This window comes from Mobula hypostoma, chromosome 1 (genome assembly GCF_963921235.1).
Source record: "Mobula hypostoma chromosome 1, sMobHyp1.1, whole genome shotgun sequence".
Taxonomy (NCBI): domain Eukaryota; kingdom Metazoa; phylum Chordata; class Chondrichthyes; order Myliobatiformes; family Myliobatidae; genus Mobula; species Mobula hypostoma.
Genome location: NC_086097.1, coordinates 194,183,784 through 194,204,574, shown reverse-complemented (window position 1 = coordinate 194,204,574; position 20,791 = coordinate 194,183,784). Strand labels below are relative to the sequence as shown.

Here is a 20,791-nt window from a genome sequence, read left to right as displayed (position 1 = left end):
TGCAGATACTGGAAATCCAAGCAATACACACAAAACACTGGAGGAACTCAGCAAGCCCGGCAGCATCTATGGAAAAGAGTAGTCAATGTTTCGAGCCAAAATCCTTCATCAATACTGGAGGGGGGAAAAAGCATGAGGAATCAGAGTTAGAAGATGAGAGGGGAGAAAGAAACAAGGTGATAGGTGAAACTGGGAGGGGTGAAGTAAAGAGCTTGGAAGATGGCTTTGCTGCTCCATCCACCAGGAAAAGCAGGGTCTCCCAGTGGCTTCCCATTTTAATTCTGCTTCCCATTCCCATTCCAACATGTCAGTCCATGGCTTCCTCCACTGTCACGATGAGGCCACACTCAGGGTGGAGGAGCAACATCTTATATTCTGTCTGGGTAGCCTCCAACCTGATGGCATGAACATCATTTTCTCAAGCCTCTGGTAATTCCATAACCCCCCCTCACTATTCTCCCTTCCCTTTTCCTTCTCTCAGTTTTATCTCCTTACCTGCCCATCACCTCCCTCTGCCTTTTTCTTTCCTCTCCTATCAGATTCCCCCTTCTCCAGCCCTGTATTTCTTTCACCAATCAATTTCCCAGCTCTTTACTTGGCCTTTTCCAACCCCCCACCACCACCGCACCTTGTGATTAATTCCTCCCTTCCTCCCACCTTCTAACTATGACTCCTCATCTTTTCTTCTCAAGTTCTGATGAAGTGTCTTGGTTCAAAACGTCGACTACACTCTTTTCCATAGATGCTGCCTGGCCTACTGAGTTCCTCCAGCAGTTTGTGTGTGTGACTTTTTTTCCAGATTTTTTTAAAACTTGCAATGTTTGTGAGTGACTCATCCAAGTGGTCGTTTTATTACTGTTGGGAAGAAATGTATGTATTTAATATGGGTTGATTAGGAATTGACAGTCCTGTACCAAAGGCGGTACCTGTTCCCAAACCATTTTGTGTTGAAACATCTCGTACCTTCTCATCATTCTGAAAGAAACCTGTTAATAGAACACTCTGTTGATCAAACCTGGCACCTTCCCAGTAACTATGACTTATCTACAAATGCTTTAAGTTATCATTAGAGTAGATACGGTTTCCTTAATTTAAAATATTGTCTTTTTTCATCGCTAGTTCTGTTTGGGCTATAAGCATTCTTTTCTGTCAAATAAATATCTTACTATTTTTAACAGTATGTGGTTAACTTAACAGGTTGCTTCAAACTGTTCCTTTCTATGTCCACCACCCTCCTTCCTCACTCCCCAAGCAACCATATTGACAAATTCAACCTATTGGCAATATTCAGGAACAGAATGGCACTTTCAATTTGCTCCTTCAGTTGATATGCTGGATTCTAATTTTATTGAGAAGTATATATGCAGCAAAAATAAAAATAATGATTTTTACATACTTTTGTTTAATAGTCTAAATAAGCTTTCCTTTCACCTAACTGAATGTATACATCAAAGTCGTTTGTCATAGGCCCGAGTGAAAATTTGCAGCAGCATCATGAGCACATAGCATCAGTGACACTACTGTAAAGTAAAAAAGGCACTTGCTGTACACAATTCTTACAAGAAAGAACACATAAAATATTACCCATTTTAATGCAAGGTGAGCGAAGTGATCATTTTGTTGCTAAACTGTAGTGATTAGGGTTTTGCTGGTTAATTCAGGAACTGAATTGTTAGGGAAAAGCTGCTTTGAACCTGGTGGTGTAGGAGTTAGGTCTCTATACCTGATGGTAGATATGAAAAGATAGCATGGCTCCAGATGTTAGGGATCTTTGAAGATGGATGTTGCATTTCTGAGGCAGTGCCTCCTATAAATACTACCACTGGTGGGAAGGAATGTGTCCGTAATGTATTGGACAGAATCCAGTATTGTACCTTCCTGCATTCCTGCTCATTGAAATTGCTGTTACCGACCATAATGCAACCTGTGAGGATGCTTCCTACAGGATTATTTTGTCAGGGTGCTTTGTAAACTTAATCTTCTTCGAAAATAAAGATGCTGGCACACTTTCCTTATGACTGTATCTTATGTGCTATGCCCTGGACAGGTCATCCAATATGTTAATACTCGGGAATTTAAAGCATCTGACTCTCCACCACTGTTCCCCCATTGTGGACAGGTGCACATTTGCCTTTCTTCCTGAAAGTGAACTATCAGCTGTCTTGTTCTGCTGACAGTGAACAAGGGGCTGTTCTTCTGGCACTGCTCAACCAGGTATTCTCTCAATCCAGTAAGCTGACTCGTTATCAACTGTGGTGCATCCAGCAACAGTAGTGTCATTGAATTTGAAGATGACTTTGGAGCTGTACTTAACCACAGTCATGTGTGTATAGGAAGTAGAGTAGAAGGCTGAATATGCAGCTGGGAGGTGCACCAGTGTTGATCGTCAGCAAGAAGGAGATGTTACCAATCCTTATTGACTGATGTCTGCCTATGAGAAAGTCAAGTATCCAGTTGCAGGGCAAGGTACAGAGGCCCAGGACTTGAAGTTTGTTGATGAATTTGAATAGGATGATGCTGTTCAATGCCCAGATGCAGTCAATGAACAGCAATCTGACATAAGAGTTCCTGTTTTCCAGGTGGTTCAGAGCAAAGTGCAGAAGCAATGAAATCACATCTGCTGTGACCTGTTGTGGCAGTAGGCAAAGTTAAGTGGATCCAGGTCTTCTCTGAGGCAGGAGTTGATTCACAACATAACCAACATCGTGAAATACTTCATTATATTTGATGTAAGCACTACCAGGAAGTCGTTAAGGCAGATTATCATGGTCTTCGTGGGAATCAGTACAATAGATACCTTTTTGAAGTTTGTAGGAACCTCAGGCTGCAAAAATGACAGATTGAATATGTTTGTAAATACTCTGTCCAGTTGGTTCCACCCAGATCTTGGCCAGATACACCATCTGGACTAAACCTCTGGAAGCATGCCTGTATCTCTGCCTCTGAGGCTAAAATTATAGGATCATTGGAGATATGAAGGCTCGTGTGGGTGTGTCATGGTTCTCCCTACCAAAGTGTACGTAGGTACTGAGCTCATCTGGGAGCGATAGATCATTGCTTGATCTAAAAGAATGAAGTCTTGAATTCAAATTCTACCACTATGGCTGGGAGTTTAAATTCAGGTATCAAGCTAGCTATGGAAATGATAGGATTATTGTCATAACCAAAATTATTTATCAGTGTCAGGACAACAGATTTCTTTCCCCTAAACACACACTGGTTTACATTTTATTTGAACCTAAAGCATTGTCACAGATAGTTTGGCTTCTGTTGTACTGTATTGGAGCCTACATTTTGTTGGGATCAGTGATGAACTGATCGCCAGATGTCATCCGAAGTTCATTTTTCTGTACAGTATCATTATCAAGTGTTAATTGGTCTCTGATTCAGGCCAGCAGGGGCTTGCCTGATGCAAGCTTAGGCTGTTAAGCATTTTGCTAATTTGTTGATTACTGCATAAATGGTTCCATTGTTAAGAAATTTTGTAGGGCCCTGGATATAAAGAGCTCAGCAACCCTGTACACTCAATTGGGATTGAATTCAGCAACTTGGTACATATTCCACTGTTAAGCTACAGTTTGACTATCTTCACATAGACACATATATTGCAGCTTTCATGTCTGAAAGTAGGCCAAGTTTGTTTTGATGTTCTGCCTAAATACCCAGTTATTCTAGTTCACAGGATTTCCTTTGACAGAGGATACTTTATGGACCAGATTAACTGATCATTTACAACAACGGAAATTACTGTAGATGCTAGTAATTTGGAGCAACACAAAAGACTGGAGGAACTCAGCAGGTTATGAAGAGAAATAGTCAATCTTCTAATGAAGGATATGGAGCCAAAATTGTACATTTTCTTCCATGATGTTGCCTAGCCCACTAAGTTCCTGCAGCATTTTTGTGCATTGCTCAAAATGTACTTATGCTATGTGAAAAAGCTAATTGTAAGATCCCATCATAGAACATCTGCCAGCAGGTAGATCAGCCCATTGAAGTTTTGCCCATTACAGTGGAGGTCATACATGACATTTGACAGCATTTGATAGTTGGGCTGGGCATTTAGTGACAGATCTTCCCACAACCTGAAAATATGAACAATGTCATTACTGGCCACATGGTGGCAGTGACAGTATCTTGCCAAGATCTACAGTTAATCAGCTTTCATCTTGTTAGGTATCACCACTGTAGTAGTGGAATAGATTTGTAAAAGATCAATCAGTTCATAATTGGCAGCTTATGAGGTGTTGAGGATATCCATATCCCTCATTCTACTCTTGCTGTTAAGTCAAACAGCTTTTCTGATTTAGATAAAGTATCTTGGAAGGGGAAGACCAAGCACCCTCAAAGGTGCTGCTTTGGAGAAGCTACATTACTGGGTTACATGCATGCCAAAGATGGAGCAACATATAGTAGACTTCAAAATCAACTGAACAGATAGTATTGGCACACAAAGTGAGAATTCCCATTCTTAATGAGCCCAAATAACAAGGTTAACGTGTTTGCAACCAAAAAAAAAGAAAATGCCAAATGGATGATCCATCTTGGGTTTCGTTTGAGACTGCCCAACCAGCCAACCTTCAGTTGATTCTTTTTTGCCCTCTGTAATTTATGAAACAGTGAAATGCACTGGCTACAATGGATAAGGCTGTAGACCCGAACAATATTTAATAATGCTTCAAATCGCTGTGCCTGCAGATATGTTATGTCTTGTGTAGCTCCAGCAAAACAGCAAATTTGAGGTAATTCTTGCCCATACATCCCATTCAGCCAGATACTTTTCTGTGTCATTCAACAACAAAGTGAAAGAAAATATAATTGACAGTTACCATCAGAACCATTAATCCAGACAACATATGAACTGAATTCCAGTGGCTAGATGAGTGGCTGCCCTTGATCTAAAGCCAACATTTAACAGTGTAGCACCAAAGAATCCAAATAAATTAGAAATCACTGGGAATTACAGGAAGCACCTCCATAGGCTGCACTTAATATTAAGGAAGATAGGTGGTTATTGGGGGGTGGGGTCAATCATCTTGAACCTAAGATATTCTTAGAGGACAGCTGTATTCAACTGTTTTATTAATGACCACCTCTTTTCACAAGGTCAGAAATAAGATTGTTTGCTGATAATATTTTGATTCCGTTCACAATTAGAATCACCCATGGTGATCAGAAACCTAACTAGGCCATCACATGTGCTGATCTCCAACAGCAGGGGTATCCTTTTACTTATCAATAATTCCCTTCCCACTGAAAACCCCAATACCTGTCATACATGGTTACTCTTGAATGTAGAATGCTTCTCAGCAGGTTCATTAGTGCTTAACTAAACAACCACTACTGCCAACTGGTCATCATCTGAACTTTCACTACTATCATTAAAACATCATGGAGATGGTATATGCCATCTAGAAAATGCACCAAAGCAACTCTGTTGCAGAAAACAGCTCGTGATTACAACCATAGAAACCATAGATTACATGACATTCTGAAGTGGGAGGGTGATCAGCCAGATGTCGTGGTGCACATCGGTACCAATGACATAACAAGGAAGAGTGAGGAGGTCCTGGAGAGTGAGTATAGAGAGCTTGGTAGGAAGTTGAAAAGCAGGACCTCGAGGGTGGTAATCTCAGGATTGCTACCTGTGCTACATGCCAGTGAGGGTAGGAATAGGATGCTCTGGAGGATGAACAAGTGGCTGAGGAACTGGTGTAGGGAGCAGGGTTTCAGATTTCAGGATAATTGGGACCTCTTCTGGGGCAGGTGGGACCTGTACAAGAGAGACGGGTTACACTTGAACTACAGGGGGACCAATATCCTTTCAGGGAGGTTTATTAGTGCTATTGGGGAGGCTTTAAACTAGATTTGCAGGGGGATGGGAACCAGAGTGCCAGAGCTGACAGTGTGGCTGGGGTGAAAATAAATGATGTTAAAAGTTCAAGCAAATCCGCTAATAGAAAGGTTGTGAGTGGTGGTAAAAATCTTCTGAGGTGTATATATTTCAATGCTAGGAGTACTGCGGGGAAGGCGGATGAGTTGAGGGCATGGATTGACACGTGGAATTATGACGTTATAGCAATTAGTGAAACTTGGTTACAGGAGGGGCAGGACTGGCAGCTTGATATTCCAGGGTTCCGATGTTTCAGATGTGATCGAGGCAGAGGAATGAAAGGTGGGGGAGTAGCATTGCTTGTTAGGGAAAATATTACAGCAGTGCTCAGGCAGGACAGATTAGAGGGCTTGTCTACTGAGCCCTTATGGGTGGAGCTGAGAAACAGGAAAGGTATGGCCACATTAGTGGGATTGTATTACAGACCACCCAATAGTCAACGAGAATTGGAAGAGCAAATCTGCAGAGAGATAGCAGGCAACTGCAGGAAACATAAAGTTGTGGTGGTAGGGGATTTTAATTTTCCATATATTGATTGGGACTCCCATACTGGGTCTAGATGGTTTAGAGTTTGTAAAATGTGTTCAGGAAAGTTTTCTAAAGCAATATATAGAGGGACCAACTAGAGGGGATGCAATATTGGATCTCCTGTTAGGAAACGAGTTAGAACAAGTGACGGAAGTCTGTGTAGGGGAGCACTTTGGTTACAGTGATCATAACACCATTAGTTTCAACTTGATCATGGACAAGGATAGATCTGGTCCTAGGGTTGAGGTTCTTAACTGGAAGAAGGCCAAATTTGAAGAAATGAGAAAGGATCTAAAAAGCGTGGATTGGGACAGGTTGTTCTCTGGCAAAGATGTGATCGGTAGGTGGGAAGCCTTCAAAGGAGAAATTTTGAGAGTGCAGAATTTGTATGTTCCTGTCAGGATTAAAGGCAAAGTGAATAGGAATAAGGAACCTTGGTTCTCAAGGGATATTGCAACTCTGATAAAGAAGAAGAGGGAGTTGTATGACATGTATAGGAAGCAGGGAGTAAATAAGGTGCTTGAGGAGTATAAGAAGTGCAACAAAATACTTAAGAAAGAAATCAGGAGGGCGAAAAGAGGACATGAGGTTGCCTTGGCAGTCAAAGTGAAGGATAATCCAAAGAGCTTTTACAGGTATATTAAGAGCAAAAGGATTGTAAGGAATAAAATTGGTCCTCTTGAAGATCAGAGTGGTCGGCTATGTGTGGAATCAAAGGAAATAGGGGAGATCTTAATTAGGTTTTTTGCATCTGTATTTACTAAGGAAACTGGCATGAAGCCTATGGAATTAAGGGAAACAAGTAGTGAGATCATGGAAACTGTACAGGTCAAAAAGGAGGAGGTCCTTGCTGTCTTGAGGAAAATTAAAGTGGATAAATCCCCGGGACCTGACAGGGTGTTCCCTCGGACCTTGAAGGAGACTAGTGTTGAAATTGCAGGGGCCCTGGCAGAAATATTTAAAATGTCACTGTCTACGGGTGAAGTGCCGGAGTATTGGAGAGTGGCTCATGTTGTTCCGTTGTTTAAAAAAGGATCGAAAAGTAATCCGGGAAATTATAGGCCAGTGAGTTTAACGTCAGTAGTAGGTAAGTTATTGGAGGGAGTACTAAGAGACAGAATCTACAAGCATTTGGATAGACAGGGGCTTATTAGGGAGAGTCAACATGGCTTTGTGCGTGGTAGGTCATGATTGACCAATCTGTTGGAGTTTTTCGAGGAGGTTACCAGGAAAGTGGATGAAGGGAAGGCAATGGATATTGTCTACATGGACTTCAGTAAGGCCTTTGACAAGGTCCCGCATGGGAGGTTAGTTAGGAAAATTCAGTCGCTAGGTATACATGGAGAGGTGGTAAATTGGATTAGACATTGGCTCGATGGAAGAAGCCAGAGAGTGGTGGTAGAGAATTACTTCTCTGAGTGGAGGCCTGTGACTACTGGTGTGCCTCAGGGATCAGTGCTGGATCCATTGTTATTTGTCATCTATATCAATAATCTGGATGATAATGTGGTAAATTGAATCAGCAAGTTTGCTGATGATACAAAGATTGGAGGTGTAGTAGACAGTGAGGAAGGTTTTCAGAGCCTGCAGAGGAACTTGGACCAGCTGGAAAAATGAGCTGAAAAATGGCAGATGGAGTTTAATACTGACAAGTATTGCACGTTGGAAGGACAAACCAATGTAGAACATACAGGGTTAATGGTAAGGCACTGAGGAGTGCAGTGGAACAGAGGGATCTGGGAATACAGATACAAAATTCCCTAAAAGTGTCGTCACAGGTAGATAGGGTCGTAAAGAGAGCTTTTGGTACATTGGCCTTTATTAATCAAAGTATTGAGTACAAGAGCTGGAATGTTATGATGAGATGATGAGGTTGTGTAAGGCATTGGTGAGGCCGAATCTGGAGTATTGTGTTCAGTTTTGGTCACCAAATTACAGGAAGGATATTAATAAGGTTGAAAGAGTGCAGAGAGGGTTTACAAGGATGTTGCCGGGACTTGAGAAACTCAGTTACAGAGAAGGGTTGAATAGGTTAGGACTTTATTCCCTGGAGCGTAGAAGAATGAGGGGAGACTTGATAGAGGTATATAAAATCATGATGGGTATAGATAGAGTGAATGCAAGCAGGCTTTTTCCACTGAGGCAGGGGGAGAAAAAAACGAGAGAACATGGGTTAAGGGTGAGGGGGGAAAAGTTTAAAGGAAACATTAGCGGGGGGCTTCTTCACGCAGAGAGTGGTGGGAGTATGGAATGAGCTGCCAGAAGAGGTGGTAAATGCAGGTTCTTTTTTAACGTTTAAGAATAAATTGGACAGATACATGGATGGGAGGTGTATGGAGGGATATGGTCCGTGTGCAGGTCAGTGGGACTAGGCAGAAAATGGTTCAGCACAGCCAAGAAGGGTCAAAAGGCCTGTTTCTGTGCTGTAGTTTCTATGGTTTCTGGGCTCCTCATCTAAGAAAAGATGTGCTGGCAATGGAGAGGGTTCAGAGGAGGTTCGCAAGGGTGATTCCGGGAATGAAAGGGTTATCATACGAGGAATGTTTGATAGCTCTGAGTATGTACTTGCTGGAATTTAGGGGGGAGTGGGGAAGGAAATCTCACTGAAACCTTTTGACTGTTGAAAGACAGAGTAGATGTGGAAAAAATGTTTCTCGTGGTGGGGAAGTCTAGGACAAGAAGGCAGAGATGCAGAGAATTTTTTTTTAGCTGGAGGATGGTGAATTTCTGGAATTTATTACCATAGGCAGCTGTGGAGGCCAGATCATTGAGTGTATTTAAGGCAGAGGTTGACAAGCTCTGCTTGGACATGGCATCAAAGGTTATGGGGAGAAGGCCAGGGAGTGGGGCAGAGGAGGGGAAAAAAGGATCAGCCATGATTGAATGGCAGAGCAGACTCGAAGGTCTAAATGGCCTAATTCTGCTTCTGTTGTAGCGTGGATGAAATCATCGGAGAGACAGTCACTGGTAGATACAAAGAAGCTTCTTTATTTGACACAACAAGGTACAGCAGGTATCATACGGACCGAGACGCTTTCACTAGAAAGGTCTGCTAGCCCAATATGGGCTCAATATTTATATGCTAAACACAAAGGCAATCGCTACTTAAAAAGTTATAGACGATGCTTCCTATTGAAGCTACATACAAAACATCACACCACCTAACTTCATCCTTTCCTTCCAATGCCAACATGTCTGGGTTGGTATCCACAGCCTTTAGGAATGCAATTAAATCCACGGTACATTTATTTGGCATTTTACATGCTAACATAGAAGACAATTAATATTTATAATGTATAGATAATACTGTCTTCAAAACTACAGCATCTGGTCAAACTACAGCACCAGAAGCATCTGGTATTCACACGTTTTTAGGAAGCGCATTGTTGTGGACTCAATCCACAGTACTTTGTCAAATAGTCAAATAGAAGTCTGGTGGCCAAAGTCATTTAAGTGTAAACAAATCATCTACCCAAAAAAACTCACTCTAACATCTATGTCTTATGGTTTCATGATCTCAATGAGGGAATAAAAGAATCAGATTCATTTGGTGAATGATTATTTTTGACTTAAAAGGATGCTCTTCTATGTTCCATGTTCAAGTTGGAATTCTTTTCTTCAGAAGAGAATAGATAGATAGTTTGTTGACAGGAATGATCAGAGTTACTACTAATTAGTGCTTCAGACTTGTCTCTCTATGGATCCTGTTTTCCCCTGATGGTCTAGCTGGGATCAGAAACTCAACTCATGGAAAACTGAGAGTGCAAAATGGAAATGAATTTTGCTTAAAGAGCAGTAGGCCCAATATAATTTCACTGGTGTGAAGATTTGTTAAATCTCAGTAAATAAAAAAAACTACTGATTCTTCATCCATGTTTCTTTCTTTGCATTCTGTTTGTTTTCTGAGTTTGTAGTATTTACAACAGTTGTTTGTCTTGTAGATCTTATCCAGCAATATCGCTCAGCTTTGATCAAGCTTAATAATGTCAATCAGGAATTGGACCTACAGCTGAAGTACATCAGTTCACCAGAAATGACCCAGAAGCACAAAGAGCTCAATGACCAAGAGAATCAGCTCAAGCAAATCGAAAAGCTACTAGGCAAGTTTTCTATATGTGCTAATGTCGTAAGAAATTGGTGTATGACAGCTCTGCCAAACAGTAATCTTGAATGTACATTGGAATTGGTCAGGTCTTCACACATTGTGCCTTAATCAGCCCAGAAATTGACTATCAAATTCGGGGTCGAAGAAAATTAGCATGAATCTCCAGAACGTTTTAGTCAATTTGTAGCACTGAAAAATGAAAGCTCATAGTTAACCCTTTTGATGCGCATGGTAATGCAAATTAAATCTTTTCATCATAGAAAGAGGAATATTGAGTCTCACTACTGAGCCTAAATGTCTTATTCCCTTCACTATGTTATTATTTGGAAGTTACTGTTTAAATTACATTTGAAGTGAAGCTTTGCAGAAAAAAGTTTACAGGGCGTGTGTGTGTGGAGATGTTGCTCTCTAGTAAGGTTAGGTCTTAGTAAATTATTTCTGTATTATTTGAGGATTGTTGAAATTTGATTTGAATGCGATTATTCTCTTAACCTAATAAAACAAATTAGCACAGTACTGTAAACAACAGGAATTCTGCAGATGCTGGAAATTCAAGCAACACACATCAAAGTTGCTGGTGAACGCAGCAGGCCAAGCAGCATCTGTAGGAAGAGGACAAATTAGCACAGTACTGTCAAAGTTATCTTAAATCTATTTTGTCCTTGAAATTTATTGTTAATTCTAAATATCATAAATTGCAACAAAAAGAAATAACCATTGTCTAAGTGGCTGGAACATGTTAGGAACCTGACCGTTACATCCTGCATTCATTATCCTTCCCATTGCTGTAGTAGCCAATCACATTAAAGAATTATCCTTGACTGCAGACCACAAAGAAAATTAATAACTTGCACTTTGTTTAGCATCCTGTATAAAGATCAGAATTGACTCATTGTTGGGAGGTACAGTAGAAACTAATATCATAAGCTACGAAATAAAATTGCAAATTAGAAATATTTGTGATTTGCAATACAATCAATACTAGAGCTAGATGATTTTAAGCGGTAATTATGGCTTTATGTGCTCTTCAATCCTCTTATAAAGAGATAAGTTCATAAATAGCTTTAATGTACCTTCATTCATGGTAGTTAAGAATTTCAACTAACCTACGGAGGAGTGTTGACCATCTGGCATTAGTGTTGGAGCATTTGTGCTTTGTCCAAACAGCCATCTTAAGCTTCTGATAGCACGTTATATATCATCTTCAGCTCCCACACAACATGTCCATCCTCAGCCTTCTCCATTTCTAAGGAGAAACCAAGCAAATTGTTGAGTTCTCCTGTGCGCACACCCATTCAACTCTATTCCACCCCCTGTATGCTGGCAACCTTTCCTCTTCACTCCGTCTAATGCAATGGTGATATCACCTTTGCCTCCATGAATGCTACTCGACATGGAGCTCTTTCAGCGTTTTTTTTTTAATATACGGCTGACCTGTTCCACAGATGGTCGAGAACTACTTGTATTTATGTGTTTTCTATATCATTGTCATTTGGCGTAATTATGCATTTACTTTGCATTAAAATCAGTTTTGGGTGAATTCAAGTTAACATTTTTTGTCATTATTTTAATGTTTGTTTCTGCCTACTCAGAGAAAGGATTAAATCTGCCAAAACTAAATTGAAATATTTTAACACATCAAGACTAGGTTATTTCCACTCTGTGGTTTGTTTCTAATAAAATTTGAAATAATATTACACTTTAGTATTTAGTAAGAAACAAGGGATTTTTCTGACAGATGCTCTGTTTGTATTGTATTACAGAACTTTGAAACATTCTGTAATTGATCTCGTTACACATTATCGTTTAAGATTAAGACTACATGTGGGATGTTGATTTATGCTTATTCCCTTGTACACAGGAATGACTCCAACAAGAGCAACTTCCTCCAGCAGTCCTAAAATAATGGCTTTGGATTTATCTGACGGACAAACTCCAAATAAAAGAATAAGAAGGGAGAGTGCAAAGAAAACCTACAGGTATAGAAACACAAAGTTTGGACAGGAATAGTCCTGTCAACCCTTCAAGCCAGCTTCATATGATCATAACTAGTCATCCACCAATCCCTTATTCCATCTCCCCACATTCCTTGGTCTCTAGCTTTAGAATTTTTTTGTTTAATAACGACCCTCTACTGCCTTCTACGGTAGAGAAATTCAAAGCTTCCTGACTTCAGTTTTGAAAGCCATAACAGCAGAATTTGCCTTTTGGCCCATCAAGTTCTCTCTACCATTCGGTCATGGCTGATTTATTTTTACTCTCAAATCCATTCTCCTGCCTTCTCCCCAAAACCTTTGATATCCTTACTAATCAGGAACTTATCAACTTCTGCTTTAAATACACTCAGACCCCACATAACACTACCTCGCATAATGCTGAATCATTACAACACTGTTATTCAGTTCTTTATTGAAGTTTTTAAAAATTACAAAAATTCATTCTAAATAACACTTAAGACTTCCCCAGAGCGGCCACCATTACAGTAAACATTCAATGAGCCAATGAGAGTGCTTTGCATATGCTATGAGCCACTCACAGCCAATCACGTATTAGTTCACACTCTTGCTTTCCCTGCGTGTGTAAACGTTCTTGCTCCCTTGCCAATTTATTTCATTTTTTTTCACCCATAATGTCTGGAAAACGGCCTGCAACTTCCAGTGAGGGTAGTACGTCTAAGATGTCCAGGGGAAGCATTAGGTGGATGTGAAACTGCAAATGATACAGCATTTGGAAGCTGGTGAGCATTAGGTTGATGTTGGTGCCCCTTTGAAATTGGCTGCATCAATGATCAGAATAATTATTAAAAAATGCAGACAAGGTAAAAGTTTCTGCAACGACGACCTCAAAGTTAACATCAATGAAGGTGATTCGTTCAAGGAGCCATTTGCTTGAAAAAATGGAAAATAGACTAAGTATATGAGTGGATTACCAAACACAACTAAACAGGCCTCTAAGCCAGCAGATAATAATGGGAAAGGCAATAAGCATCTTCAGTCATATTCAAGAAGAAAAAGATACATTGGTAGCATTCACAGTCTGCAGAGGTCGGTTTGATAGACTTGAACAGCGCAGTAACCTCCATTGCATGAACGGAGCATGGAAGAAGCTATGGCCAGAAGCATGCAACAATATCCTGGGATTGCAGACTGAATTGGTCATGCAAAACATCGTTGAACTGGCCAGTGAAGCAGGATTAGAGGATATTAATGTTATAATGTCCCTGAATAGCACTGATTTATGTTGCGCTCCACCTCTGAGGAGAACATCCTCAGCGTTAAGCGGGGTCTGAGTGTATTCTTTTTTTTCCGAACTTTAGAACCACCCACTATTTAATTTAAAACCCTATCCACTGCCCTAGTTATGCAATTTGCTAGGATCCTGGTGCTAGCATTGTTTGAGTGAAGCCCATCCCATCTGAACACCAAACAACTCTGTCCTTTCCCAATGCTGGTGGCAATGTTCAAACCCATTTCTCCCATGCCAGTCTTTGAGCCTCGCATTTAGCTCCCTGACCTTATTAAACTTCCCGAGACTGTTGCTCCCAGTTCGTGATTCCAACCATTGGGAACATCCTGCCAGCATTGAATATAGTTAGTTTCTGTCAGACCTCGTCTCATTCTTCAGAACTCAAATAAGTATATGCCTAACCAACTTATGCATCTCGTGCATCTGAACTACTGTAAGATCTACCATTCTATTTATCCCTTTTCACGTGTTTCAATCATTGCTGGGAACTTTCTTATGAAATGACAGTAGACAACAAAACTTTTTTTTTAAATCTTGAACAGTGCAGAAGAATGGGTTTCAATACCTTTGAAGAAGTCACAGCAGCTGCCATCAGGATCTGGATTAGAAACAAATGGAAGTACTTTGTCACGGAAGAGGAAGGCCTAGAGGAAAATGTAGATGTTTTGGGGTATTTTTCCTGGAAGTTCAGTTATTAAATTCTTAAGCAGATATGTCTTCAAATTTTCTTACATTTAACAGAGAAATATATCTCGTTATGGTGTCGCGAGTCAGAGTTACTGATAAGGAGATACGATGTACATAGTGTGAAAGAAAAATTGAACAATGTATAAGTGTTCTACAAAGATTTCTATCCAACAGTCACAAATATATTAAAAAGCATGTTGGTAGATAATATGTTCATTTGTAGTTATTTAAATTGAAAAGCTTAATTTTGTATATTCAACTTTGTATTTTTTATTTTTTAACTTTTTTTCCAAAAGTTTACTGAACTTTGTCATGGAGCAAGAAATAAACCCTTTATATAATTTGATGCTATTTTTCTTAAACAGTTTTCAAAGTGAAATCTTTAACCATGTGGTGGTACATAGATTAATTTCTTGAATCCTACATTCGTTACTGATGACACCAGGCATCTTGAATGACAAACTTGAGAGTCGGTGTAACTCTAAATGTCATGAAGACAAAATAATATAATTGAATGCATGTCACTTCATGATCCTATTCTGTCTCTTGTTTGACATTCATTATTTTTCATGCTATTCTATGTTTATAGACAACACTTGTGCTGTTCTATTTTTAACACCACCTTCTGTTCTTGTGTTTCTTGTGGCTATTTTATTTCTCAGACTCAGTAATTCTCAGTAAGTTTACAAAAATGTTCATGTCTTTATAAGTAGAGAAAATTCCCAAATTATGTGCAACATGGAAAATTAGCACTTCAAATCAGAAGTTGGATGGTGAAGTGATGGAAAACATAAATATATGGAATTGAATTTTAGCATGAATTAACACAAGTTCTTCAAAAATTTCCCAGATTGTGGTTTATTCTAATTAGAATATCAATGTGTGCCAGAACTAAAATGAGAAACAAGATGGACAAATTTTCCATAATATAATCAATATTGTTGCTGGAAATGCCTCATAGATGATAGTAAATAGAATAAGTTTACAATATTTTAGTGGGTAATATCATTAAAAGGTCCAAAGGTTCACTTTATTGTCAAAGTATGCATGTACAACTCTGATATTCATCTACTCTGGATACACATGTCCATGAAACACAGAAAAAAACCATGGAAGTTATTGAAAGAAGATATAGCCTCAACCCCCCCCCCCCAGTACAAAAAAGAAAAGCAAAACTCACAAATCCTGAAAATACCTCCCCTCTCTCGCAGAGAAAAAAAATGGCAACAGTAGCGTCAAATACCCAAGCCTGTCCTCAGGAAGAAAAAGTGACAGAGCCTCAACTACCCAACCCCCTCCTCCTCAGAAAAAAAACAGCAATGATAGCATCTAATCCCCAACCCCCTCACTCGCAGAAAAGAATAGCGACAATGGCATTAAATCTCCTGACCCCCTCTCTCACACACAAAAACAGTTCGCCCACACAGAAAAACCAACCAGAAAATCAGTCCCCAATCCTTTTCTTTGCAAAAGAAAACACAGTAAAACAGAAAGAGGCCAATACAAAGTAGAGTCCAATAATCACATAAATCTCAATATGGAAAGCATCTTCCCGTCAATGTTCAAGGAGAGCAGCCGTACAAACTCAGTCCTTCCATGAAGAGCAACTGCCACACCAGGTCCGAATGTCATTCACCTTGATGCTTCAAAGTGGAGTCATTCATGACCCTGTGCTCCATGTCTGGTCTTTTCCACAGGACAGCTCATGTTCTCGGTCCTTTTCGGTCCGTCTTCTCCACAAGGCAGCTTTCCAGACATAGCTGAATACCAGATCATTTGATCAAATTCCAAACTGCACGTCACAAGCTCCAACTATTTCCGTAACACAATCAAGACAACAGAACAAGCAGTAGATGTAGAGAAAGTGAAATAATTCAGACTGGTGATCAGTAATATGTCACCCATGGAATCATTGTTCACTGGTGCCATCTAGACCAGAACAAAGATTAGTTGTACAGAACAACCTCTATGTATTGCAATAACTTGGTAACAACAGTTTTTTATGAGAGCAGCTTTTAGTGTATGAAATCATGAGGCTTTGCTTGTCTAATTGACGTTTATCAGAATGCATTTAATACAAAGGATTAAGCATGTTGCATTTTGGCCACTTAATTCTAAGTAACGAGATAACCATAAGACAAAGGAGCAGAAGTCAGCCATTCGGCCCATCGAGTCTGCTCCACCATTTTATCATGAGCTGATCCATTCTCCCATTTAGTCCCACACCCCCGCATTCTCACCATAACCTTTGATGCCCTAGCTACTCAGATACCTATCAATCTCTGCCTTAAATACACCCAATGACTTGGCCTCCACTGCTGCCCGTGACAACAAATTCCATAGATTCACCACCCTCTGACTAAAAAAATTTCTTCACATTTCTGTTCTGAATGGGCGCGCTTCAATCCTTAAGTCATGCCCTCTCGTACTAGACTCCCCCACCATGGGAAACAACTTTGCCACATCCCCTCTGTCCATGCCTTTCAACATTTGAAATGTTTGTATAAGGTCTCCCTTCATTCTTCTAAACTCCAAGGAATATAGTCCAAGAGCGGACAAACATTCCTCATATGTTAACCCTTTCATTCCCGGAATCATTCTAGTGAATCTTCTCTGTACGCTCTCCAACGTCAGCACATCCTTTCTTAAATAAGGACACCAAAACTGCCCACAGTACTCCAAGTGAGGTCTCACCAGCGCCTTATAGAGCCTCAACCTCGCATCCCTGCTCCTATACGCTATTCCTCTAGAAATGAATGCCAACATTGCATTCGCCTTCTTCACTACCGACTCAACCTGGAGGTTAACCTTAAAGGTATCCTGTACGAGGACTCCCAAGTCCCGTTGCATCTCAGAACTTTGAATTCTTTCCCCATTTAAATAATAGTCTGCCCGTTTATTACTTCTGCCAAAGTGCATAACCATACACTTTCCAACACTGTACTTCATTTGCCACTTCTTTGCCCATTCTTCCAATCTATCCAAGTCTCTCTGCAGACTCTCCGTTTCCTCAGCACTACTGGCCCCTCCACCATCTTCGTATCGTCAGCAAACTTAGCCACAAAGCCATCTATTCCATAATCCAAATCGTTGATGTACAATGTAAAAAGAAGCGGCCCCAACATGGACCCCTGTGGAACACCACTGGTAACCGGCAGCCAACCAGAATAGGATCCCTTTATTCCCACTCTGTTTTCCTGCCAATCAGCCAACGCTCTATCCACGTATGTAACTTTTCCTTAATCCCATGGGTTCTTATCTTGTTAAGTAGCCTCATGTGTGGCACCTTGTCAAAGGCCTTCTGAAAATCCAAATATTCAACATCCACTACATCTCCCTTGTCTAGCCTACTGGTAATTTCCTCAAAAGATCGTAATAGGTTTGTCAGGCAGGATTTTCCTTTAAGGAATCCATGCTGAGTTCTGCCTATCTTGTCATAATGCCTCCAGGTATTCTGTAACCTGATCCTTGACAATCGACTCCAACAACTTCCCAACCACCGATATCAAGCTAACAGGTCTATAATTTCCTTTTTGGTTCCTTGCCCCCTTCTTAAATAGCGGAGTGACATTTGCAATCTTCCAGTCCTCTGGAACCATGCCAGAATCTATCGACTTTTGAAAGATCATCGCTAATGGCTCCACAATCTCCACAGCTACTTCCTTCAGAACACGTGGGTGCATTCCATCTGGTCTGGGAGATTTATCTACCTTTAGACTATTCAGCTTCCTGAGTACTTTCTCTGTCGTAATTGTGACTGCGCATGCTTCTCTTCCCTGACACCCTTGAATGTCCAGAATACTGCTGATGTCTTCCTTCAGTAGCGACGTCTCAGTGATGGCCACAATATCATACCTGCCAATCTGTAGCTGTACGACAAGATCATCCACCTTATTCCTTATGCTGCGTGCATTTAAGTATAACACCTTAAGACCAGTATTTGGTACTTTTCGCTTTGATTTCACTGCAACTTTATTGCACTGCAACTCATCCCAATGGCTACAAATTTGCCCCATCACCTGCCTGTCTTTCCTGACATCTCTATTGCTCACTATCTTAGATTTATTTCTGTTTTCCCCTTCCTCCATTCTGTCATTCCGGCTCCCATCCCCCTGCCAAATTAGTTTAAACCTTCCCTAACAGCTCTATTAAACTTTCCCGCCAGGATATTGGTCCCCTTTGGGTTCAGGTGTAACCTGTCCTTTTTGAACAGGTCATACTTCCCCCAGAAGAGATCCCAATTATCCAAGAATCTGAAGCTCTGTCCCCTGTACCAGTCTCTCAGCCACGCATTCATCTGCCTGATCTTACTATTTTTGCCCTCGCTAGCACGTGGCACAGCTAGCAATCCCGAGATTACTGCCCTGGAGGTCCTGCTTCTCAGCTTCCTTCCTAACTCCTGAAAACCTCTCTTCAGGACCTCCTCCTTTGTCCTATCTGTGTCATTGGGACCAACATGTACCAAGACAACTGGCTGCTCACCCTCCCCCTTCAGAATATTCAGAACCCGATCCGAGACATCCCGTACCTGGCACCTGGGAGGCAACACACCATGTGGGTGTCTATCAGGCTCACAGAACCTCCTGTCCGTTCCCCTGAGTATGGAATCCCCTACGACTACCGCATTCCTCTTCTCCCTCCTTCTCTCCTGCACAACAGTGCCAGAGACCTGGTCACCGTGGGCGTCCCCTGTCAGGTCATCCCCCTCAACAGCGTCCAGAACAAGTTATTTGTTGCTGAGGGGGACAGCCACAGGTGTGCTCTCCACTTTCCGGGCATTTCCCTTCCCTCTCTTGACAGTGACCCAGTTTTCTGACCCCTGTAGCTCCTACCTATCACCTCTTCACTTTCCCTGATAAGCAGTAGGTCATCAAGCTGCAGCTCCAAATCCCTAACACGGTCTCTGAGGAGCTGCATCTCGGTGCACCTGGCGCAGATGTGGCCATCAGGGAGGCTGGAGGTCTCCCAAGATTCCCACATCTCACACCCTGAACAAAGCACTAACCCTGCAGGCATGCTATCTAATTCTACAGGAATGAAACAGAAAAAATAAGTCTACTCACTGACTTAGTGTAAAAATTCAAGATATGGCATTATGCTGGAATCTCATTCTCACCCTATAACTAAACAAATAAGATTATTTTTCTACTTTACCTACTAGTCATTGTGCTTTCTAAATACAGTTAGAAATTTTAATCCCAAGTAACTGCTACTTTTTCACCCTTGTGTTTTCTAAATCCATTTACCTAACCAATTATTTATTGGGGGGGGCAATATTTTCTGCTTGATTATTTTTTATGATGTACCTGTAAAACATTTCCAATTTATGGATTTCTCACATTAGTCAAGATTTTATTATTCTATTATCCCCAGTTTAGTGCCCTTTTTACTTGTGTTGATTCTGGTACCAAATATTTAAAAGTCTAAAGAGACTCAGTTGGACGGGCAAACTGTGATTTACCACGGACTGTTTGAGAAGACATTGCTACTTTCAGTACAATGTCTTTTAATTTACCAAATGCTAAAACTACCAATTTGATGTTTTTTTTTCTGTATATGTACCATTGAAGGAACAAGCCAATACAACTGATAAAGCAACAAAAGAAAGCTTAAGGTGCTGCACAAGGTCAGCAAGTCAGGCAGCATCTGGAAAGAAAGGAAGTTCATAATTCAGGGCAGTAACACTTCATTAAAACTATGCAGATTAAGAACCTGGTGGCATGGTGCGAAGACAATAACCTATCCCTCAACATCAGCAAGACGAAGGAATTGGTTGTTGACTTCAGAAGGAGTAGCAGACTGCACAACACAATTTACATCAGTGGTGCACAAGTGGAACAGGTCAAAAGCTTTAAGTTCCTCGGGGTCAATATCACAAATGACCTGACTTGATCCAACTAAGCAGAGTCCACTGTCAAGAAGGCCCACCAGCGCCTTTACTTCCTGAGATAACTAAAGAAATTTGGCCTGTCTCCTAAAACCCTCACTAATTTTTATAGATGCACTGTAGAAAACATTCTTCTAGGGTGCATCACAACCTGGTATGGAAGTTATCCTGTCCAAGACCGGAAGAAGCTGCAGAAGATTGTGAACACGGCGCAGCATATCACACAAACCAATCTTCTGTCCTTGGACTCATTTTACACCGCGTGCTGTCGGAGCAGTGCTGCCAAGATAATCAAGGACACGACCCCCCCCCCCAGCCAACACATTTTTCATCCCTGTTCCCTCCAGGAGAAGGCTCAGATTTGGGAACAGCTTCTTTCCAACTGTGATAAGACTGCTGAACGGATCCTGGGCCGTACCCTCCAAATATCCAGACTTGCCTCTTG

At 40.9% G+C, this 20,791-nt stretch overlaps 1 protein-coding gene across 1 annotated transcript in view; it reads left to right on the top strand.

Annotated features, from left to right (window-relative positions):
* smchd1 (structural maintenance of chromosomes flexible hinge domain containing 1) overlaps window positions 1–15,129 on the top strand; it is a 173,149-nt gene extending 158,020 nt beyond the window's left edge. Inside the window, exons 46-48 of the mRNA XM_063062435.1 lie at window positions 10,363–10,521; window positions 12,388–12,505; window positions 14,315–15,129. Of these exons, the coding sequence (XP_062918505.1) occupies window positions 10,363–10,521; window positions 12,388–12,505; window positions 14,315–14,420 (383 nt within the window). The 3' untranslated portion in view covers window positions 14,421–15,129. The remainder of the gene's footprint in view (window positions 1–10,362; window positions 10,522–12,387; window positions 12,506–14,314) is intronic.
* Window positions 15,130–20,791: the final 5,662 nt, after the last annotated feature.